The sequence below is a fragment of the Lepisosteus platostomus genome, chromosome 7 (genome assembly GCF_059453375.1).
Source record: "Lepisosteus platostomus isolate fLepPlt1 chromosome 7, fLepPlt1.hap1, whole genome shotgun sequence".
Taxonomy (NCBI): Eukaryota; Metazoa; Chordata; class Actinopteri; order Semionotiformes; family Lepisosteidae; genus Lepisosteus; species Lepisosteus platostomus.
In genome coordinates this window covers 58,574,636-58,599,938 of record NC_142617.1, presented here as the reverse complement: position 1 = coordinate 58,599,938, position 25,303 = coordinate 58,574,636, and the positions used below count along the sequence as shown (strand labels likewise).

The window sequence follows — 25,303 nt, the reverse complement described above, 5'->3', positions numbered from 1 at the left end:
TACTTACAAATTGGATCACTCTGTCAATAACTGTTTTTTTTTTATATTTGAACAATACCAGCACTTCATAAATCTACAGTATGAATGATACTATATATCACACAGTACAGTATACCAAAGATCAACAGTCAATTAAAGAAAAAGAAAAAATGTCCAGGTATTTTCTCATAAATTGTTCATTGAGAATGTTTGCTCTGTAGTCCATACTAGATCTTTATTCTAGACGTCTGTACTTGAACAGATAAGCCATTAAATTGGTGACAACAATTTGCTTTCTTTGTCATCCAAAATGGCAGCCTGATCCATGTTTAAGAAAACTCTAAACTGCCACACTAAATGACACATGTCATTTAAAACAAAACATGTCAGAGGTCATACAAGCCACATTTTTTTTTTTTTATGTGGGCTGCAATATATAGTTAGATGGTTTACATGAAACATGTCAATTCAAATAACTTTGGAGGCTGGGGGCTTTTCCATTGAAGAATTTGGGAGCTTTTTTTCTGTTTAAAATGGCATTAGTCAAAATCACCATACTGTATATTAAATATATTTGCCATATTGAAAACCTTATGTGTTAAATTTAGGTAATTTTAAGATTTTATTTATCCTCTCATTGGTTCCCCTACACAATTGTTAGTTCTTAATCTGAGTATACTGTATGTACCTGTATGCACTATAATATGTATACAGACATGAATACTGTATATACATACAGTACAAAATACCTATAAAATGTCTAATGACAATTCAGTCAAGAAAGACTAAAACTGTTTGTGTCCAACAGTAGCACAAACGCTGGTGGAATCTGCAGTAACTTTACAATAAAACTGCAATAGCTTTATTGGAATTTGAGCCAGCTACTAGATTGCAGAACAACACAGATTTTTTTTTTACACCACTGAATATGGTTTTCATTTCTCTATATTAAATCTTCCATCATCTTTTCAGAAACTGTCCATAATCTTTGAACCAGCAGAATGAAATATAATTAAGATTCCAACTAAAATTAAACTGAGCTCTTTCACCGAAATCATCCATGGTGATTGCAAGCATTTATTGATTATTCTGAGCTACCCACCCCTGAGCTTAAATGATTTTTAAATGGGTTATTAGCTGCCAATAAAAAAGAAACTCAATTAAAATAGTGGAAAAAATGTATTACCCCTTCCATGGATGAATGGCTGCTTTCTTTTTCATGACAGAAGAGCCTGGAGAGATTAGCTTGTAAGTTAAGAGATATTTTATATAACTGAGCTACTGTACAGTGCAGCAGTGTATTCAATGGCACAAGAACTGTGCACGTCTTTTGCAAGTTACAGTTTATTAAGTTGAGATGTATTAAATGTGCACTGTTCTAACCTAATTCGTGAAAGCCATTTTGATTTCACAATCAATATGTTTGAACAATTCAATTATAAACCAATATGCATTTCTGTGTATTTCAGCAGTACTTCTTTTAAGTTTAATTTCATTGGCTATCAGAAGCTAAGCAAGACTTGACTATGTCAGCACATGGAGTCATCTTATACTGCAAAGGAACAAGTAATAGGTTTATTCCATGCTGAAAAGAGAAGAAAGAAAACGCAACGTTTCAGGCGTGGAGCCTTTTTAGCATGGAATAAACCTATTACTTGTTCCTTTGCAGCCTATGCTTGCTGACGCAGCTACCCACCTGAACTATCTTGTACTGTATACGGTACCTTAAATACAAGGTTGCTGCTGGAATTGGTATTTGTTGACCACCAAGCAGCTCTCTACCTTGCTGACCAGAGATTCCAGAAAGTGCCCTGTGTAGAATAAAGCACGGGTGGCTAACTAGGGCTTAAGGAATCCACAACAGATTTTCCAGGTTATTCTTAAATCATTATTGCCTACACACTCATTACAGTTTCATTTACCTAAACTTAATTTACCAATCTAAATGATGAAATATAAAAGGGAAAGAAAAATGGTCTGTTTTGTCCAACGATCCTATTTTTAACAATATGAGGTAATATGAGGGGAACCCTTAACCTATTATTATGAGGGGACCTCCATTTTGTCACTAGTGTCTTATTCATCCAAAAATCTCATCCAGTTGTATCCTGATGGTTCTCAGTACACTGATTTCCTCCTTGTAACTGCCAGTCACACCATAATATTCTCATTACACTGTTGAACACAACAAGATCCAGTGGGTCAGTTTTCAACACCTTTCAGGAGTTATTTAGGATTTCGGACACAGCATTTAGGATTACAATTTCAGAAATGTCCTAAAATATATATAATTTTTAGTAATCTAATATTTATTTTTTTCTGAATAAATCCTCCAATAAATACAAGCATTCAATAAAAAAAAACTTAGTACAGTACATCATAAAATACTCTCTAGTCTGTTTATTGCACCAGAAACACAACTGGCTATAAAGGAGATTGGATAAAATAAGAAATGTAAAACTGAAAGGCTGAAAAAATGGCATCTGTAATTATTGTACAGAAAGAATTTTCATTGTGTGAAACAATAATTAAGACTTTCTGCTCAATCTGAAACATGAGCTTGCAAATGACAGTAGTATTTTAGAAATATATTACTGTATATTACAGGAAGAACATGAAAACATTTCATACCTTGATATAACCATGAGATTCCTTTTTTTGGGATCATCATGGTTTTGACATTTGACGGTCAGTGCATAATCTTCCAGGCAGATGAGATCAGGATCATTAGCTTTTGTTGTTAAAGGGAAATGGGTCGTCATACCACAGTACCAAAGAATAGCCATGTGTCTGGTAGAGCCGGTCACACTGATAATGTTATTGGTTTTGTCCAGGGTTAACATTAGTCATATTAAGAAGTTTTTCATCAATAAGCATTTATCAAACTACCATAAGAACACAGGAATAGCTACAAATGAGAGGAAGCTATTCAGCCTATCTTAAATCTTCTGGCAGTTTGTAGCTTATAAGGTTGGAAAGCAAGGACTGGAATACAGAGATGAATATGGAAAACAGCAAATAAAGTGCCTGAAACTGTTTTTTAATGGATGCACAGGTTTGATTTAGAAATTGTGAGAGACAGATATAGAAGGTCTCTGTAAGATCTCTGAATTTTAATCAAAAGCAAATTTATACTGAGATAAAAAAGAGGTTCCATTGTCACAGAATAGACGTACTGTACTGTACAATAATTTTTTGTCAGACTTTTTTTATTTTTTATGAACTTTAAAATTTGGTGATGGATGTCTACAAATATTTACTAACTGTAAAACCAGCTGCTTTTGAGAATCTAATTTTTATGTTCATGTTTTAATACATACAGGAATCCAGATCCATTCGGTTTTAATATCATGCCTTATTACTATACATTATGCTTTGTAAGTACATTATTATTATCAGCATCTGCTAAATTATGCATTCCAATTTTGTGTCAAAAAGAGCAATTCGGTGTATTGTAAATCTGCCAGCTGTGAATATCTTTAATTTGACATTGAAGTCACATGCAGTATGATTCCATGTTTGAGGTTTTACACCCTTAATATTGTATCATTTGCCATAAGCAAGCAGAATACAAAATTCTTTTCTAGGGTCGTGACATCACCATCTATAGTTGGTGCCTATAGTGAGAAACTGGAACACAGCTTTGGAAGAGAGTGTGGACAGTCCTCTTTCCTTTCACACTGGCACATCATACTTGACAACACAATGTTGAAGGTACAAAACTATAGCAGTAATGTTGTTGATTAACAACAATATGTTGTTGGGATGCGTATAGATATATATTCCAAATTCTAAAATATCTTAATGCCCTTTGTAGCAATAAGGCATATTATTTCACTAAGAATCATGTGTTATTAAGATTTCTAATAACCTTCTGTGCCTTGAGCATGCAGATTGGTGTCCTTTTGTGTAAGTTCAAAAGAACATGGCTAAGAGGCTCCTCTGATAACACACATCATAAAGCTGAGCCACCTAATGATCTACTGTATATGCTTGATTTTGTAGTCTGTTTCTCGCCAAGACAATGGGTCCAAGGTCGGTGTTAATCACCCAAAGGAAGATACATCAATATGGGAACTGCAAGGTGGATAGCAGGAATATACTTAATAACATCCAGACATATCACCAACTGTAATGTCACACCTTAAAATCTAGTATCCAACTCATTTTTCTTTGGTTAACTCACTGGCACCTCTTCTCTCTCCAACTGGCAATCCTAACTTTTGTAAACATCTGACTGCAAGCGGTCTGAGAGTGAGTCAGTAAAGTACTGAATTTTGCTCCACATATTCTTTGTGCAAAAAAGAAGAATTTTTGTCTTCACTAACCCACTGTTAGTTTAGCCTTATTAATAAAGTAACCCAGTTAGACATAGTCTTAGTTCTTTTCGTCTACATACTGGACATCAGCACCAAATTAAGCACCAAGCTGTAGCCAGGATGAACTGAGTTCTTTGTGTGCCTACCATGCAGCTGGATCCAAGAAGACAACTGCCCTCACTCTGGAACAGGATACTCCTTGCACAGAGCAAGAAGCTACCATCTCGGACCATGGCCAACCCAGTCCAGCTCAGTCGTCTCGGTGGGAACTTTGAACTCAATGGAAGTTTAGCCAATGGATCTTTGAGTAAAACTTCTTTATTCATATAATTATTTTGAGAATTGAACTATTGTTCCAAGGGTGTTTGATATTTAGTTCATGATAGTAAATATATATCTGAGAATATGAATGTGATGTAATTATGTGAGATATTATACAATATATAATAAAATCTACGAGGGTACACCATAACACATGTTATAGTCAATGTATTTTTAACTTTCTCCTTGTAATTCAGGTAATTCCTTGCAATCTGGACAGTTGTATCACAGCAGATATATTCTATTAAGTTTGTTGTTTTGCTTGTTTTTGTAGTTATATAAATAAATATAGAATCCATGTGCGAGACTGTAAATTAATACATCTGATTGATTCCTTATGACCGGTATAAGTTGACGCCATGACTGAGGGGCGGAACCACCGGTGTGAGTTTAGCGAAAACTGAAAATAATACAAAAAAGGGAAAAAACAAGAACAAAAAAAGGAAGAAAAAAAATGCCCTGCTGTGCACCGCAACATCCAAGCTAGGGATAAGAACCACTTAGTGACCAGACAGGACTTTCCTTATTTGACGGAGTCCAGTCTGAAACAGGAGGGAGCTCAAAACAAAACAAAATAAAAATCGAACGTGTGAAAAGGGCCAGCCTGCCCCGGTAGAGAACAGAAAAAGGAAATAAAAGTGCCGATAAAACGGCAGCCTCACGTTCAGACACAATACCCTCCAGGGCTGTTGGTGGAAGCTCCTCCCCTTCTGGGGGTCGCCCTGCTCGGCACTTCAGAGGGTGTTAAGTATATTTTTAAAGCGTCCTCACAGCTGTGTTAATCAGCCAGTTTAGCTGTGGCTACTGAGACAATGCTTCGCCCTTCATCCACACTGAACATGCTCCTGCGTAATGCCACACTATTTTCTAACCACTTCTTCCAATTCAGGATTGCTGGGCACCCGGAGCCTATCCCAACAAGTAATGAGTGCAAGGCAGGGTACATCCTTGAAGGGATCCCAGTCCACCACAGAGCACATACAGACACTAACACACTTGCACCAGGGCCACTATTCCCAGAAGCCAATTAGTATGTCTACCCCTTAGTATGTCTTTGGACTGTGGGAGGAGCCCACTAGGAAATTAGAACTGGAGCACCACGAGGAAACCTACATGAGCATGGGGAGAACACACTCCGCTCCACACAGACGGCACCGCAGGTCCACATTTGAACCCAGGGCCTCAGAGCTGCGAGGCAGCAATGCTGACCAATGTGCCACCATGCCAACCAAAATATCTTTATATAAAGTGCAATAATTTACAAGATTATACAACATATTGAAATGTGTCTATGCAATATTAGAATCAATTAAACATTATAATACTGAAACAAACTTCCTGCCCATCCCTGTGTTTTCTGCACTGTTCTACACTTGAGACCGGAGAATATCTATTTTCAGGGTAAAGCACAATACATTTACTTACTCGACTAAGCTGCTTACCACTTTAAATAGCCATAATAAAAGAATACAAATTGGAGTTCCACAAATCATTTAATTTGCAGATTAAAAGCAACAAGCTGCGTCTGGCTTGTCAGATTTGGAGTGTGCGTGTCGCTGTGACGGCAGGAGACAGTGTTTTAATCAGACCCCCCCTGGGAGATAGAGCGACTGCACAGGGTAAGCCAGTCTTGTTTACAATGGATGCTCTCAGAAACCATTACAGATACTTGAAAAAGAACTGCCACTGTACTTTCTGAAAATGGATTAAAATCAATACTGAGGATATTTTAAAGTACTGTGTTTTCAAACATGATACCATATAACTTGGTTTAAAAAGGACACATGCTTTTTTAGAATGCTCTTTAGTGCTGTGGTATACAAATCCTAAACGTCCTACTTCCTTGAGAAATAATGGAGTGAGCATCAAGAGAAACGGACCATTTTATTTATTCATGCATATTTTAAGAAAGTCAAAGTATACCAATTCCAAATATTTATTAAATGTTTAGGGTGCCATTTTGTATAATTGATCATCTGTGACTGACTCACTCAAGTGATTTTGTTGCACAAGCAATAAATCATATCATTAGTAAAAGAGTTATTTAAGCATAAGTGAGATGATATCATATGTTAAATGTCAGGACTTGAAAATCAATAAAAGAAAAAAGCAGAAATATTCCAACATGCAATGTCATTATAAGAAAACATTCATGTCACTGGTACAGTATGTTGGATTAACACCTCAGGTGGTCTCTACAGCAGTGGAGCCAAGTCCTCTTTAGTGATGAATCAAGGTATTATGTCAATCAAACAGGACATCCGTGAATACAGCACAGATGTACAGGGTGACATGTTAATGCAATCGGTATGGAGGTCCATGTGTGATGGTCTGAGCCACTACAGAAATCAATCAATTGCCTATTCAAAGAAGCCTTTAAAACTGAGAAAAGAAGTTGAAGACTAATGAAAACAGGCTCACAACAAACCTTTTGAAAAGTTTCCACCAAGGGAATATGACATACAGTACATACAGTAGATCACCTGTTTCTTCAGTACACACACAGTTCAGAGGACTCTAGACAATAATGACTCTGTTCATAACTGTTATGCAATGAGCACAGGTTCATTACTGTACTGAACAACAAATGACACAGTAATGGATGCAGTCTAGCCTGTGTAGTATCTCAGAACTTCACATGCTCTCAATTTTGCTGTAGCTATAAAAATGGGATGAGGTGAAGAGGGGCCGTGATTTAATTATGAGATATTGCAATAAAGCGTGTGTTGTTAAAAACAGGCATCTACTGTAATTCCTAGCCATTTACTACGATGAAAGGTGCAGAATATGGGGGATATTGTATGCAAATGCAGGGAGTGAAATAATAGTTTGCTCTTTACCCACTCACTGTTAGTTTCATTGCAGCCTGAAGTTAAAGGACTTTCACTTGAAGAATAGGATTGGATCATACAGTACATAGGCTGCACATCAAGTATTAGAAAACCTTGTGGAATGCAGGGCCATGTCAATCCTTTTCTCACTTCTCGGCAGGGTTTCTTAACAGTCTGGGCTGGAGAGTACGCAATTTTACTTGCCCAAAGCAGTGTTTCCATTTCCACTTTGTGCTTTGATCAAGAGCTCTCTAAATAAAAATGTACTTGAAAATGTATTTTCCTGGCCATGTTTTCAAATGGATCAGTAGCTGTTCTTTGTTTTTTTTAAGCAGTGTGATTAAAATCCTCACTTCTTGTCTGAAAGTAATGTGTTGGAAAGACTTGTCATGACTGTGAGACCAAAATGCAGCATCTGGAAAGCTTGGAAATAATTGGTAGACACTTTAGATAAAAGGCTGTTTCTGATTAAGTGAGTGTGAGTGTGAAACTATCACACAGAAATACAGAAGAATTCAATGCATCAGGAATTAAGGTTCACCAATTTGTTAAAGATCAATTATAATTCCCTTGATTAACTTTTTCGTCTCTCATCTTTGTTTGAAACTGTCACTAGTTTGTTAAAGGTTTTCCCTATTAACTGCCTTGAATGCAAGGCAGTTAAAACTAGAAGAAGCAAAATTCTGCTTCACTTTATATGCAGTTACTTCAATGCTGTTTTCTTCAAATGTTAGTTTAATTAAAACCAATATAGTCATATTTAATCTCAATTCAAACAATATCACTAAACACCAAAATGCCAATAGGCTACTTTTTTGTTGTACAAATATTAGACATACCGTATATGCATGGTTTAAAAGACGGTTTATTAACAAAAAAGTAAAACATGGACAAATGTTATTTATCTGCAAGTGATTTCCAGCTATTTTAAACTGTGCATCAAGTCAGGCATGTACAGTACCTGAATGTACCTGTAAAAACTATGCTGTGTTTGACTCCTCTGTCTATGTAGTGGGACAGAAAAACAGAATAAAAAATGCAGCATGGAGATAAACACTTAAACACCTTTGTGCTGACAGAAGCATGTGTGTGGCATGTACTGTGCCTTAGACCTATTCAGAAGAATGATGTGCTCCTAGACATCCAACCAAACTCTTAACAGTACACACATCAGACTGTAGTCCTCAAACCAACCACTTTGAGGTTGATTGTAAAGTATTCTTACTTTATAATCAAGCATATTTTGGTCTGTGTTTTTAAAATTTGCCTGCCATCAGTCCTTTGCAAAGTATAGAGCTTGTGTAAGACAGAGGTGAGCATCCTAGTCCATTTAAAGCTTCAAAACTGACAACAAAACCCAACAACACAATTACCATGGAACTGAAAAGATAAGTATGTTGTATGCTTTTTAGTAACCTTTTTGTGGTCACCTTTTTTTAAATGCCTCTAGCTTAAGTAAAATGGAAGGTTTATTTTGGGAGGATCTTTGGGGCCATTCTATCTATGCCTTGCAATTGGCCCTTGAGCAAGGTTTACCAAACACCTGCTTAAGCATTGTAATGAATGCTGTGTATCTAAAGTAACACTGAGCAAGGGAATAATGAATTTATTCGCCCATCAGGGTATGCCGCAAAATACCTCGCCCATATTGAATGGCTGCATCTGTAGTTCAGGTGGGTACAGTAGCTGCGTCAGCATGCCTAGGCTGCAAAGGAACAAGTAATAGGTTTATTCCATGCTGAAAAGAGAAGATAGAAAACACAACATTTCGGCTGTGGAGCCTTTACACCCGAAGAAGGCTACACAACCGAAACGCTGTGTTTTCTTTCTTCTCTTTTCAGCATGGAATAAACCTATTACTTGTTCTTTTGATGGAATAATATACTGTATGAGGTGTGCTTGGGAGTCAATCTCTCAAGTTACAGTATATTTGGAAAATAAATGGCAGTACATGTTTCAGTGTCAGTCATCCTCAGGCAAATCAATTTTGATCTGATCATTACTGATCGGAGTCAGTGGGCAGGATGGATGCTCTTTCAGTTTCACTCTCAATCTGCCTGATGGTTAGTGAATGTGGCTCCAAAGGATACCTAGGGACATAAAGGACTGCTCAGCACAGGGCTGAGACTGCCAGCCGAATTGCAAGGCACTAGTCTGAAGAGCAATTAGTCTATACACAGACTGTATGCACCCTGTAGAGCTCGCTGCAGTATGTATGTGTGAATACTGCAGACCTGTCCTCAAGTGGAATTTGATCATGATTGCCCACAGGCACCAACAGTCTCAGAGTCACATGGCATCCCTCCTCTCTCTGTGCCAAGTGTCCAGGTCATCTGCTCAGAGAGACTGCAACACTAACTAGGTCCAAAGGGAGTGATGTCAACGTACTGTAACTGCTGTTTCAGTTTCAGTGCCACCATTACATCTGGGTAATAAGTCCAGATGCTGTGATTAAATTACAGTGAAATTATAGCAACAAATATACCGTAACTACATTAGTACATACTTTGTGTGTTTGTTTATCTTAATTATTTTATCCATGTGAATATTATTTGTATCTATATCTTTATCGTGTTGCCTTTATCTCTTTTAATACAGGGTCAATACAGGTTATTCTGTATAACAAAGACAAGGCGTGTCAGGAAAAAGCTGGAAAGCCATGCTGTTGAAGGTAATTCTGAACAGAAACAACTAGACAATAACTGTGGGTCAATCAGCTCATACAGCAGTAACCCAACATGCAAGATGCACTAATTGGTCTCCTCCAATTAATTTTCTTAAATACTTAAGGATGGTAAATAGTAAGAGTATGAAATGAAAGCACTTATCTTGATATATGTGTTTGAATGGTTATAAAAACATGGTTATTTGAGTACTGCATACATGTACACACAAAATGACTTTAAAATGTCCTGATTAGAAGACTTCTGTTGACAAGTAGTGCTTCTTACCTACCGCATGAGCCTATGTAAAAATGTTTTACAACTGACTTCACACATTTTGAAAGCCTGAATAGAGACTCCATCCAAAACTAAAATGCACTCAAATCTGTAACACACTTGTGCTCAGCTTGATCCTTACACTGTCTGCAAGACTTGCAAATGCAATAGATCTCTGGACCCCAGAGTTTCAGCTCCACTGAACTTGATTAAAACAGCAGTTTTGTAAATATGTTATGAGTTCCTTTGTTAAAATAAATGTGTACAAAATATGAAGCTCTGCCTTGCGGAGCTGAATGAAACATTTTCTCACTTGTTTGAGGCGGGGTGATTTGGTGTAGAGAGAAAGCAAACATGTCTGGCAACATTAAAGGAAAGATTTCAGGAAGCAGAAACATCATTAGCCATTTCAAGTGAATACAAATAGAACCAGACAGCCTCTCAATCACAAACTGTCTATTCCAAAAGGGCCTTGCCAAAAAGTTGTATACACTTCTGCTGATAATGCAATTACATCTTGGATTAGTATAGCTATTGCCTCTACACTATTGCTGACAAGTAGGTGTATTGGAAATGCTGTAATTTGTACAATGGTAATACTTATTTTAACAGTAGTGGAATTAAAAAGTCCAGAATTCTATCATTCATCCATGTTATTTTTCAAGATCCATACAGGTTGACTGATGGACTGAATTTCAACTTGTCAGACTTATCTGCCCTTTTAATCATCTTATTTTTCAAAATGCATATTTCTTAATTATGAACATAGTGACACAATATATTGTTTATGTTTCTGATTTATGGGTGAATGCATTGACTCTTAAAGACTTTGAGACAAATTTGAAATTGTGTGGAACGTGTCATGAAAAGACCATCACTGTAATAAAATGAATAATCGTGGTCTTGTGTTGTCCTAAGATTTAAATTGAAAAAGCAGTAATCTATTACATTCCTTTTTCTTGAGCATTGTAGGACAGCACACACAGTATCTGAAAGTGTCTCTCTTCATGCTGCTACTATATATAAAAGAGGACAAGGCTTTCTGATATTTTTATCAGGCCAGTGAATAAAAAATTAAAACTGAAAACAGGACAGAAGGATGGATAAATAGCTAGGTCAGCAGAATACATGTGTTAATTTTGAATAACGTCTTTATAATAAGAAGAATAAGAAATAAATAATTGAATGATATTTATTTCTTTATTTCTTGCATGACACTGCATCTCAAGGTGCATTCTAATAAAAGGATAGAGACAGGTATACACAACTGAATACAGTAAATCATACAAGATTAAAAGGTACACAAAGGTACACAAAATTGAGTTTTAAGGCAGGACATGAAAGTGCTGACTGATTTGCAAAATCTGTTATGGGCTGGGAGATCACTCTGGTTTCAGTGAAGATTTGAGTATAAGCTATAAAGCTCGACTTTCAATTGATGTTTCAAAAACAAATTAATCTTAAATAAACCTGATTGCTCTTTTGTGCATTTTAAAAACACCCTATTCAAATTTTTTGTTACATGTGTTTGCATAAATGTACTTTACAACTTAAAACTTGTTTATGAGCAGTGACCATAGCAGAATTTGAAATTAGGATTTTTATAGAGTATTTAATTCTCTGAAAGAAGCAATTACATGGATTGGATTGAGAGGTGAACATTTCACAATGGCAAAGTTCCCTGCATCTGTAGGCTAAGAGTAGGAAAAAGAAAAAAGAAGAGCGCAGAGGTGGCGTGGGTCTGCATCATGCAGACAGTGAGCTGGCTGGAAAGGGGAGGCGATATTCATCTGCTGACAGCCGCTGTGTTGGCTGTCAGAGAGACTGATCAGAATGCCACTTCAATGCAGGCAGAAGACATCTAGACACGTAAACCTCAGCACTTGTTATCCTGCACAACAGAAAACATGAAGGCCTTTCATAAACTGTGGGGGAGTTGGTTATTTTTAAAGCAACAGAGTCTTTGCTTTCTGGAATACTGCAGATTCATGAATACAAAAAAAAAACAAAAGCACTTGCATATGCGTCAATGTTGCTTTTTCCTTTATAACCAGGGATTCTTTTTCATTTTTTGACAGTGAAGTCTACGAACCTCTAATGTATGCACAATTAACTGAATACCTAGTAACAATTCACTTCCTTTCTGTGGATTTTGACTACAAATATTGAGCTTTCATCTCACATTTTAGGACAACAACACCCATAGGCATAACATTTTAGATTAATCCCTTACAGTGGTAATATTAAGGTCAAATCTTTATCTGCCCATTGGTAAGAACACAGGAAAGGTTTCAGATGAGTGGAGGTCATTTGCGCCATCTAGCTAGTTTGGTAGTTATAGTAGTAGCTAATTGATCTGAGGGTCAATCCAAACAACATTTTCATAAAAAGAAGGTTCTATTCTAATTGGAGAATCTCATCCAGGTGTTTCTTGAAAGAGTACAGGGTTTCATCTTCAACAACATTCGCTGTACAGTACAATATAATAGCTTGATACTCCAGCATGATAGTTTGTTCCACACTCCCACAGTCCTCTTCCAATACAACCACAACCCATAAAAATAGGGAGAGAACCCTTACTTTTGAGCAAAATTCGAAGAAACCCATAGTCATAAATAATCCATCCTCCAACAACAACTTTTGCAGATGACACGTTAGCCTGTTTTCTCACAGACTCAAGGACCAAACTGACCGTTTATTAGAGCTGCACATCTAAATCAATATAAGAACAATGTTTGCTCTGAATTGGATTTGTACACTGATGTGTGATTCATATCCACTCATGACAACCGTATGCATGCTTTAAGAATGTAAGAAGGGATGAAAATCAGGTGAAGCCATCCAATTACAATTCCTATAATTCATGTGTGTCCTGTCCTAAATTTATTCCCTTTAAGTTTCTAGGTGTGACTCCATATCCTTGCTTTACTATACTTTAGAGAGTACGCTTTCCACAAACCTCCACACACCTATTTAATTTATTTGAATTGCACCCTACTGCAGCATAAAAAGAATGAAAGCTTCAACTCTGTTTTATGTTGCCCTTCTTTGATCTGAGAGTTCATTACAGTAATTTTGCAAAGCCCCTGAAAACATAAGGTCAAAGAGCTCATGATAGAGGAATCCACTGTGGTCACTTCTCACAAACAAAATCTGGAAACCCACCTTTAACAAGCCTGTAAAACATTTTGTTTACAGCTTTTAAGAAATAATTTATTGGATTAAACATTTGGAAACAAGAGCTTCAGAAGAGGCAATACATTTTGTTTTGTGACAGATGATACAATCCTTGGTGCTCATGTAGGATTATAAGCAAAAAATGGTTTGACCACTTAAAAGACGGCAGTCATTCTTTATCATAATGTACAATTCATACGTAATCCACACATTTTATCAAGGCCTATAGAATTTCAAATTATATATTTTATTTTACCTGGCATCCCAGGAGCAATGCATTGATTTACAGTGAAGGAAGAGGAATAGGCAATGATTTTCATTATGATGGATGAGTGTTTTGTTACATAATTGTTCCAAATACTGTACTGTGTACGGATATATGAATAACACAATAAGCTTCGGAAGAAAATAATCTATTTCAAATAATGCTTTACCAAAACTAAAACATGTTTAATGAGCAGTGCAGTAAATGCAGTAGAGTTAGTTACTCCAGCTGCAAACAAAAGGTTTAAGTACTGTATGTGTTTTGTATTCAAGGTTGCTGAAAGCACTCTTTTATTTTCAATTACCATTTGATTGGTTTCTCTGGCAGAAATGATTGCAGAATGTAAAAATGTATTTCAGAAGTCACACTGATTAGTAGGTTATACAGAAATAATACTGGACTGTATTCTGTGTTGGGATTATATAATACTCTAGGCAAAGACTCTACATCACTGCAGGGACAAAAAGGAACCTGGATATGAGATCTTTATGAAAATATGAGATACCAATTCAAATACATGCAAAGGGATCTAAAAACCTTTAAATTAACAGAACAGTTTAGACAATTATATGTGATGAGACTAGCCTACAAATATTCTGCAATCTATAGCTCTTGTAAGAAAGTTGAGGAACTGGAAATTTCTGGAAGCTTTCTATCTTCAATGTTGCTTTTAAAACATGAGGTGTCTCCAATTCCATTACAATTGCACAGATTTCACAGGGGAGCAGTGTATGTCAGTATACCAGGCATGACGGAGAACCAAGGTCAGGCGGGCTCTCATCACAACCCATAGCTTGTGTACAACTGAAGTTTCAGAGGCACAAGATACTATTTTTGCAAAAGGTTTAAAAAGGTATGTCATGTACAGTAAAAGTCAGAAACTACAAAATCAAATTAGTAATCTGTCTCCCTGACCATCACATATTTCCATAAGATCAGCCGAAGAAACAAGGAGCCATACTGATAAAAGTACAGTATAAACAAAGAATCTGTTTCAGGTGCTTCTGAGCACCCTACATCACCTCTCACACAAGCTGCAGTTAAGCCAAAAAAATAAAATGTCACTCCCCCTGATGAGGGAGACTCTAATGTTCTTAACAGCAAAATCAGTGTAACAGTTCAGTTCAGTTTTTTTTTTGTTTCACAGATGTCTCATGCTTCCTTTTCTCCGAGTTTCAATGTTTCAGTGTTTTGAAATGTTATACCCCATTCCCATCCAGTTCTTCAAGCAGCATGAGGTTCAAATGAGGTTGTGATGAGAGCAGTGGCTTGTAGGATTGATCAGCACATTTCACTTGTTAATTAAGATACCGATGATTGTTCTGGCCAGGTTAGATCATAGAAGTCTGTCTCCTGCCCCTCGAGACAAGCAGGCATTGTCTACCACTGGGTCTGTCTATGAAGTGGGATGGGCTTTCCAGTGTTTTAGCCACTGACCATATTATAGCTCACTTTGCTTAGACCACCTGAGTAAACTTAGCAGAAGCAAGGCAGTGGACTCACCTGTGGGACTTGTGATCTAGGATGTTGTCGTCCAGGTTGAAAAGCGCAGAAGCGTGTTTAATGAGCTTCTTGCTGTAGAGCAGAGTGTTCCCTTTCAGAGACAGCAGACTCTGGCAGAACTTTGCCCCCATCTCCTCCAGCTCCCGGGTACCAAGCTGCAGACCCTAATGCACACACACAAACGATTCAGTATCTGGTCCTTCAAGTCCATCTACAGTATATAAGGTCACTCAGACCTTCTGCTCTGAACCCCTTGTATCTAATTGATTAGTTACACTATTGGATTTTAATTTAAACAAGAGGTACAGAGTTTCTCTACCTCTTTAAAAATTTGCAAAGTATATCAATTACTGGGTTTCAAAAATCAATTAGGTACATTATTTGAATGCCTGTGCATCTGGTATTTAAGCACCTTGGGGTGGCTGAATAACATAAGCATTAAATATGGATTATTTTCCCCTTCATTGGATTCTGAGCTCAATGTGCTTAATACAATAGAGCTTAAGTAATGATAAATCAAAACTAAAGGGGAAAATTTACATACAGTAAGGTGTTCCATTCAATTGGCAACCGATCCTTTGCATCGCAAGAACCACTTACTATGGAAGTGTTTGAAACTGTGCGACAATGCAGAATTACCTGGTAACCATTTTAAAGGTGTTAGACAGCTGCAGAGGAATCAATTTATTGAAAAAGCTGAGGACAGGCTGAGCTTTGTTTGCCAAAGCAACTGAACACTTAAAGCAAGTTATTTCTGGGAACCGAGGATTGAGTGAAGACATAGTTAAGAAGATCCAATTAGGAAAATAGTTCAATTAAAGGTTCAATAAGTAATAAGCAAGTAATTAAGTGCTCAGCTGGCATGAGAACCAGAACACACAGGGGGTCCTGAGGAGAAACTGAGAGACTGACAGTATGATGGTTTTACCTCCTGATGAAATGAGCATTTGTGTTCGTGCAGCTATTCACTGTTGTAGTCTCCTCCTTTTCTCTTTGACACACACGTATGAACAGTACCAATTAATGCACACTCTGTGCCTTGAGGGCTCGGTTTTTGCAGCTTGCAGACAATTTAATAAAAACTAATGTAGGCATGTTTTAGGTTTGAGTCTGTAGAAGAATAGAAAGGCAGCTGTTATCCATGCATCCTGGGTAAAGTGTCCCTTTCAAAATATCTATCATGTAGTAACTATAACACAGAGAAAAATAATAAAGGATACAAGGAGACAAGAGCATTTGGCACTTCTAGCCCATTTGGTAGTTAGTAAATAATAATCCAAGGATTTCATACAGCCATTTCTTCAAGGAACACAAAGTATCATTCAACAACATGGCTGGACAGCTTGTTCCATATTTCCAGTATCAAACAATGAGAAATGAAGACCACTAATGCAAGATCATCCAAATACTGTAGGTTGTTTCTTGATTTTGAGTTGTTGTTTTTTTTCAATTTGCTAATTGACTTTTTGGTTGTATGAGTATGAAGCCACTAACTTTAGCTTGTGCCTGGTTTGACTAAGAATCTCTTCAGTTCTTAGTCAATGCAAATGATTGCTCTATAGCCTAACTACTGTACACCTGCTTGTTTGAGCATGTTATCAGCACATTTCCATTATATATTTTTCCCCATGTGTATTCCATTAAGTGTTCATTAAATAGGACTAATGCATTTCATTGCATACAGTATAGGTGTTCTTTTTTAATAAAGAGAAGAATTCTCATTAGCCCAGAGAAGTGGTAATTTATCAAATTTCCTGCTAATGTAATAGGACATCAGCGTATCAGTGCATTTGTCCCTTTCATAAATATTTTGTTTTTGTTTGCATACACAACACTTCTATTTTGTTTTGCATCATTTTTTTTTGCCCAATTCTGCAGTTTTTCCCTCTTGCACCACTGTGAGCTGTGTTCACCTTCATTTAAGAGTGAAAGGGACAGTTTTCCCACACTCGTCAGATTTCCCTGATGGGTATTTCTTCTTGCTCCTTTGTGCCAGCACTGCCTTCCCTTTGCTGTTTTGCTGGCACTTTTATCCTTCTGTGCAGACTACCTCTGCAGGAAAGTTAAAACATGGCCACATGCAACTCTTTGTCAGTCCACTCCTGCATGCTTGGCGAGGCTGTCGGTGGGTGCTGCTGGCCCACGGGGGGCGGCAGTGCTCCTGCAGCCCTCTGCAGAGGGACTGTGGTGTTTGCCACTCTCTCCCCTGCTGCCACGTGCTGCACAATTACCCCTGGGGCAATGAAACAGAGACGAGACAGGACCTCCGTGACTGAAAACTACATAACATCCAGGGGATAGGTGTTCAATAATTTAGAAAGGGGAAGAGGTTTACATGTGCGGAAAGCATACAGCTGAGACTGTTTACTTGGAAAAAATCAATTTTCCTCTATATTTGTAATGTCACAGCAGAGCGGCCTGCTTCAGTTGCTGGTCAGGTTAGCCACCACTTACACCACTGTAATGCAGGCCTATCAAATTATCTGACAGGTTGCCCAGAACAAAAGTAGATCAGGATTTGTACTTCTTGTGCATTTGCGAGTTAAAATCCCAGCTGCGGTTTGTGTAATAATTGCTGTGGCTGTTGAACTCCTATAGAGACTAAAAAAATAAATGTTCCATAAAGAATTTGCAAAAGGAAGCTGGAATAAAGTGAGACATTTAAATTGCTAGGGTACAATTATTTTTGCAGCACATCCCTCAAGCAACTGCTTTTGCCGAGTGTTGTATTTTGTTTTGAGTGTGTAGGACTTTTTCATGAAGTGCAAAATTAATAGAGAACTTCTGCCAAAACCCCCAACCCAGATTAATCTTGATTTACACTTTGGATCTTAGAATGAGATGTTGCTGTTTGTTGGTTTATTTGTTTTTCCTTTTATATATTCGGAAAACGTTTTTGAAAGTCATTAAGTTGCAAGCATTTTTAGAAGAATACTAGCCAAGAGCAAAGCAATAGCAAAGACTAAACCAAACTGTAAAATACTATGAAACAACAAGGCCTCAGGCAAGGATCCTATTAATGAGATTCACAGAGAGCAAATCTGTCAACAGAGCAGCCCAGGTGTCACTATGTTAAACAATATTACAGATACACTACGTGAGAAAAAAGTGTGTTGCTTTTTATATTGTAGATTTAAATTAATGTCACCTAGTGTCCAATTATATATCTACTACACCATCCTCTTAGATAACACAGGTCAGGCAGAGATGGGCTGTAGGTTCACTTTGTGCTCAGGTATTTCTGGGGCTTGGTAGCTCAGCTCAGTTTGAGTAATGCATAACTGATCTTTGTGACTATCTTTTAGATTCCATAATGCAGGTGGTCAGGGATCTAAATATTTGTGTTACATACAGTATTCAGCTGTATCATTTCAAACACGGGGAAAGGTTTAACTTCAGGCAATGAAGAAGAAATAACTGTGGTAATATATCCAAACAACAAGTATATTTCAAATGGTTAGCATGTTTCTTTTTGGTCTCTATGAATTCCTCATGGTCCTGGATAAATTGCTATTCCCTTTAGACAAGTTCCTTTAAAGACTTCAATGAGAAATATCTCTTTTTGAAAGTCTTCTTGGACTTTTTTATAGAAAAACAGCACAGAGCAATATGCTTGTACTATCCCAAAATGGTTTCCCTTTATAGCAATAATAAAGTTTATACTGTGCAGGCAAGCAAGGAGAAATGCCTGGGATGTTTTATTTGCATTTAACAAATAGTTTTATATGTTCCTGTTTACAGTATGTCTTACTCAGTCATTAAGATAAACTTGTTGCCACAGTTTAAGATTATTTGATCTTTAAAGTCTGGTACTTGATAGGACAAGTAGAAACTTTGTAGGACGTCCCTAATAGGAAGTTATACAGTAAATGTGCTATCTCCTGTGATCAGAAAGCAGTCGGCAAAATATGAATAAACGAAAAATGTTTTGTGTAGGTTGCATCCATTAATCATCTTTTTAAATACCCTCTTGTTAAGAAGGAAAAGCTTTTTTTTTATTCTTATCTTAGGAGATGTTGGTTTTCTGTGATGTTGGTATAAGGCAGTTAAACGCTGCCTAATAATTATTTAAAAGCCTTGGCAGCATATTGCAGAAAAAAGGAAAAATCGATTTGCAGGTGATTTTTGAATTTACCTTTGCCGCTATTTCATACTGTTTGGAAAAGAGTGGTATGGCTTTACATGTGTTTAAAAGAAGGTAGCCAAAAAGTCTGAGGGACAATTGACAGGCACTTGAGACAGTGCTCTTGCCCTTTCGAGCAGGCTGTTCCATTTATCTTGTGATTAGCGCTTTCCTGCTGGATCTTGTTAACTCTAGGTAAATGCCACCAGTCAAGTGGCAAAGTAGTTTGCACACATTCTGTTCTATAACAAGTTGAGACATGGCTTCAATTGAAGATGTGTAGTCTGCAGGAGGCATAAGATGTGAGCTTGTCTTATCAGTCACATCTGCATTACGATCCTATTCTATTGAGAAGAAAAATCTATTCTGAGAAATAAATCAAGGAATTTAAAATGTCAGGGTTCAACTATTTTACAGCACTTCATGAATGTTTTATGCTGTGAAAACATACCATTTTAAAACACTATATTACCTCTACATTTGGAGTATTAATGAAGGGTGTTCTTAGTGATACAATACAGAACCTGTGTTGTCTTGAGATTTTAGATGTCTCATCTTTGGGCTCATTTGAAATTTATGAGAAAAATGTATTGTTTAGTGATTATTTCTTCCTATTTTGTGTCAGCACTGACAAGGTGTCCCATTTTGAAGGAACAGAAGGTAATTGTCTAAGCTTCAACTTTAATTCTTTCACTAACATCATCATTCTATCTGTATAAGCACTGCAGTTTTTTTTAGCTGAAGTACAGTAAATACTAATACTAATAAAAGACTTTATTAAAATTAGGATATTATTTTAAAATATAACTATAATGATGTTATAGTAGAGGAATATTTTTGCTTAACAATGCTCTTGCCAGTTCATGAAATGCTTTTTTCAGGTTTTTCCTTGTCAAAAATACTGTATATTCATGATCCAAATGGTTTAACGAATCGATTATGGAAAATGTAAAAAAAACAATGTAAAGAGTTTAAAACGACTCAAAAATCAAGAAAGAGAGTACTGTGAAATACAAATGTAAAATACATTAGTGTAAGACACAGGGAAAATATTCTGTGTTAATTAATATTTATCGATAGGAGTGAGGAAATGCATTTTTAGTTTTTAATATAAAATGTATCTGCTAAAACAAATAACTAATTTTGGAAGCAAATTAAAATTATTTTTGTGAGTGTGAGTACAGCTTAGTACACAACTAATCTTTGAGCAGTTCTAAATTTGCAAGCAGCTCAGATCCGCCTTTTCATCATAATCAGTGGTGCAACAGTGTTTTCCAAAAAGATCCTTCTGAAACAAGTCACACATTGAAGGCTAGTTACCACCAGCTGGTGCCAATGTATCCCACCACTTAACAGGCTCTGTTCCACACTACCCACATTGTATACGCTGAGCCATGTCAGAAACATGACATAGAAACAGGCTGATTCTTTTTTATTTTGGACTAAACCAAAGTTATTGATATTTTCTGCCTTCCATTCTGAGCAAACCGACACTTAATTAATAGGTCTAATTATATGAAACTGAACACCTCAGTTCAGGGAAAAGTTTAATAGCAAATGCATCTTGATTCTAGTAAGTCTTTAAAAGACCTTGAAGAATTACATCAGTAAAGATACAAAGATTATGAGCGGGAATAAAAAAATATAGCAAGGTTTAAACTTTGCCCTGTTCATAAAGAGTACAAATCTTTCCATTTCACAGCCCTTCCTCCCTGGACTGGCATACTGAAGCCTTCTCAATACAGCACATTGACTCCTTCTTAACTCTGCATGCTGACACCTTCTCCATATTGGATACTTGACTAAGAGTTTCTACTTATCACCTCTGGGTCAACCTTAACCACTTAAAGAACTCCACAGAGAGCACCCTACTGAAATACTGTACTTAAACCTGTGGAAGTTGGTGTTTCATTTTAAGTTATTATATGGAGAGAGACTCTTTTATTACGAAACGCACATACATTTTTTTATAATTAGTGGAAAATCCCTACACTAGAATATTAACTGAGGTTTGTTTTAGTGCTCTCATAAAGATTGCGTGATAAAAATGTTAGCAATTTCAACAGTGATTTTAAAAAATCTGATCAGAATTTTCCACTTGCCTTATATTAATGTACTGTAGTTGTATTCTGTAAAGTATTTTTTTTATTTGCAATGAGCTCAGAAACAACCTATTAAAACAGCACAGTATAAAGCAGCAAATGAAATGTTATATACAGTAATAAATCACACATACAAATGGAAAATTAATGTTTTTTATCTGAAGTATTTGACATTACTGTGTACTGTACTGTATATTGGGACCTTTTTTAATTACAGAACAATTCAATGGCATTTTAGAATTTTTAAATAGGTCACCACATCTTATCAATATTTTAAACCTTTTTTGCAGGCATTAGAAAGTACCATCTGATGAAGGGATTTAAAGTCTCAATGCCATAGAAATACGATTTAAACAAACTGTTCCTTGTGTGTAGCTGGAAAACTCCTGAAATACAACATCCTTCTAAATTCACTTGACAGCTCTACCTGCTTCTAAACTATGCATTAACTAAATTCAAACCACAGTGCAAGTCATACATTTATAGACCCTAGTCACATGCATTTTCATCTAGAGTGGAACAAACTTCTTAAATTGTATTGTGCTCACATGCAGTATATATTTACCCTTTTCACCAGCAGTGGAAGGAGGACTGGCTGAATACTGGCTCTACAGTATTCTAGTTGTAATTCTAGCATCCCACACTGTCAATCCCTCACCACCTATCCATGCATGCTGCACTGATGAGCACCACTTGTGGCTGCTAGCTTTGATTTTACACAGTATATGAAAAAGTGAAATTAAATGTCTGTTTGAGATCTTTCTGCATTCATATGTTGGGAAATATCCAGAGCTAATTAATAATCATTGCCATAATTCCTATATACTGTATATATATATACTGTGTATAGTATATGTCTGTGTTTTCTGCATATTAATCTATGATTAAAATTAAAATAAAAAATATATAGTAGCATGCAAATGTAATAGTATTTAAAAAAGTAAATGTGTAGAACCTATATGTTATGTGGGTTATAAAGAAAATTTATCTTGTGTCCATTCCTAATTTCTAATTAATCTTGATCTCATTATAATTTAGAAGAACTGCCTGATCCCAAAACAAGGTTTTGAGAAAAGTTATCAAATCATCCCTCAGCCTTTCCTCTTAGGATATACAAGTACAAGTATTGTTTAGGTGCTCAGTGAAGTACAGTATATGGCAACTGTTCTTTTTCCATATATGGGAAGTTGTTTTGTATAATATTTCTCCCATACAGTATCTGGAATATGCGGCCATGTGGTTTTCAAGATGTGTTATTGCCCAAGAACATTTAAAAATTTATCAGGATGGTGTAGGTGCCAGAGCTCTAGGCTTTGATGATGCTCTTAATTAACTTCCGGCTATTCACAATCTTTGACTACATACAGTATGATTAAACCAGTAAGTGAAGAAGCTTTAAAATTACATTTCCAAATTATATCTTCACTTAGACTTAATGTACACCATTGTACATTTCTGTATTTTCCCACCAGTATATTCTTGAAACAGAAGTGAACATCAACATTTCAACAACACCGTCAGCTAATTACTTGATTCCAATTCTTACTCTATAGATGGACATTTTCTTTTTAAAAACATTCATTTTTCCTGCTAAATTACACTGCTGTCTAACACATATAATATATGAACATCGGTGTGCATCATAATCTCTTAATATTTGTTATCCGTTATTTGGTTGTTGCTTTCCTTTCATTTGAAATGTAAACCTTCTATTCATTCAGAAAGGTAGCCTCTGATCTCTTGTAAATTACACAGATTTGAGGCTGTCAGCAGACAAGGTCTCAGCACGACACTGAAATCCCAAAGTATCTCATTAACAGGTCTGTGTGGCTTGAGAGAGCTGCATTCAAATAGTCTTGTAAGTTGCTATCGTACTAGTAATGTCCCCAGAAGCAGTACTGAGCATAAAGCACTCAGGAAATTGATAATAGGTTGATATTTCCTCCAAGAAGCATTCATCAGAGATGCCCTCAAACTGAAATTCCTTGCTTAGTGTTCAAGACATTTTAACTTCTCTAAAACTGCTTTATTTTTCCAGATTACATCTTGATGAATATTTTATGAAAATACACTTTCACAGTGACCTTCAGAAATTATTTACTGAGGTCACAGGGGCTGTGTTGGCAAGTGTGCAGTGAGTCTCACCACTGTGGCACCCAAGGTAAAGTGAGAGTTGAAGCCATGCACTGAATGTCTTGGTGTATATGACACCTGAAGAAGGCTCCACGGCTGAAACGTTGTGTTTTCTTTCTTCTTTTTTCAGCATGGAATAAACCTATTACTTGTTCCTTTGCAGCCTACGCATGCTGACGCAGCTACCCACCTGAACTACTACAATATATGTTTCTTTTTTATTTCTATAGAATTTTATTCCTATTGAATGTTTCCCTCATTCTATAGGCCACCTGAATTAGGCGTGTGCACATACTGTATACAGTGAACCTCCAAATCACTGAAAGGTACTGTCATTTGACTGTCATTGCACTGGTTGACACGTCTCCCACTGATGTCAATGTAAGATCACAGGTGCCCAGAAAGCTCCCAGTGACAATCGAGAGAACTCCAGCCTGCTAAAGCCTACAGTACATGACAGTAACATGACAGTACTTGTCTAAGCGTGTACTGCTGCTCAGTCTCTGACAATCCCTCTCCTGGGATTAGGACATTTTATCATCAGCTAACCTGAGATTAGGGAATCCTGGTCACACTTGACTAATGGCATAGCTCTGTCTCAAACCAGCAACGCCTAGGCTATACAGCTCAATTTAGACTCGGAGCAAATCCATGCTGAAGTATGATATTTCCAAGCTCTTTTAAGACCATCCATTGTTGCACAAGGGCCAAGCATATAACAAAGTAATAAACAAAAAGATATTAATTAATAATAGAGTTGGAAAAAATGGACAGAAAAAATGCCAAGTTACTGTATAAGATATCAGATAGTGTTTGGTTATGCTGAAATCTTTTGTAGCATTTCATTCCTTGCAGTAAGACTCTGCAAAGACCTGTAGCCTTGTGCCTCATGGCACTTAGCCCCATGTTAGAAATGTCTAACATACACCACTTTGTGTCTCATTTTATACTTAACAACTCAATATAGAAGGTGTAAAATTGGATAGTAAACATCCTTTAAAGGTCTGAGGCAAAGGTGAAACAAAATGTTTGTTGTCTTATCAATTTTGTACCTCATTACATGTACTGAAATCTAATAAATCATGGCTTAATACAGTTTCCTGAAAAGTGTTCCTCATTATCTCCTGCCCCTCAGCTACAATTCCTACCTCCATGGCACTGCTTCACTTCCTCTCCACTGGAGTGCATTAATTGGGATTCTAAAGGACTCAACATTCTTCTCCTGGCTGGTTTAATGCAGTGCTGTCTGCCCTTTGAGGAGGGATGTCCATGTCATTCAGAGTTCACAATCGGTTTTTTCTGCATTTGGCTCTTGAACTTGAAAGTGATATTTGCAATACAGGTGAAAATATTTTTGTGTATTTGTGTATTTTTGTCACCCTCAGGAGGCATTTGTGGTAATGTTTCAATGCACTGTAAAACCAGACATTCAGAGAAAATAAAAGTGATTTGGCTATCCTTCAATTCTAAAAACTTAAATATATAATATTTACAACCTAGAGCATTTCAGTCTGGAAGAGCAGCATTGACATACACCCCAGTTCTTAAAAAAAAGTCTTCTGCCTCCAAATTATAAATTAATCAATAAGAGTTTTGTAGCTGTTCAACAAA

The 25,303-nt window shown here is 36.6% G+C and overlaps 1 protein-coding gene across 1 annotated transcript in view; it reads right to left on the bottom strand.

Annotated features, from left to right (window-relative positions):
• Nucleotides 1–25,303, bottom strand: part of agbl1 (AGBL carboxypeptidase 1) — a 179,927-nt gene that overhangs the window by 22,325 nt on the left and 132,299 nt on the right. Inside the window, exon 23 of the mRNA XM_088641438.1 lies at nucleotides 15,335–15,498. Coding sequence (XP_088497564.1) covers nucleotides 15,335–15,498 — 164 coding nt within the window. The remainder of the gene's footprint in view (nucleotides 1–15,334; nucleotides 15,499–25,303) is intronic.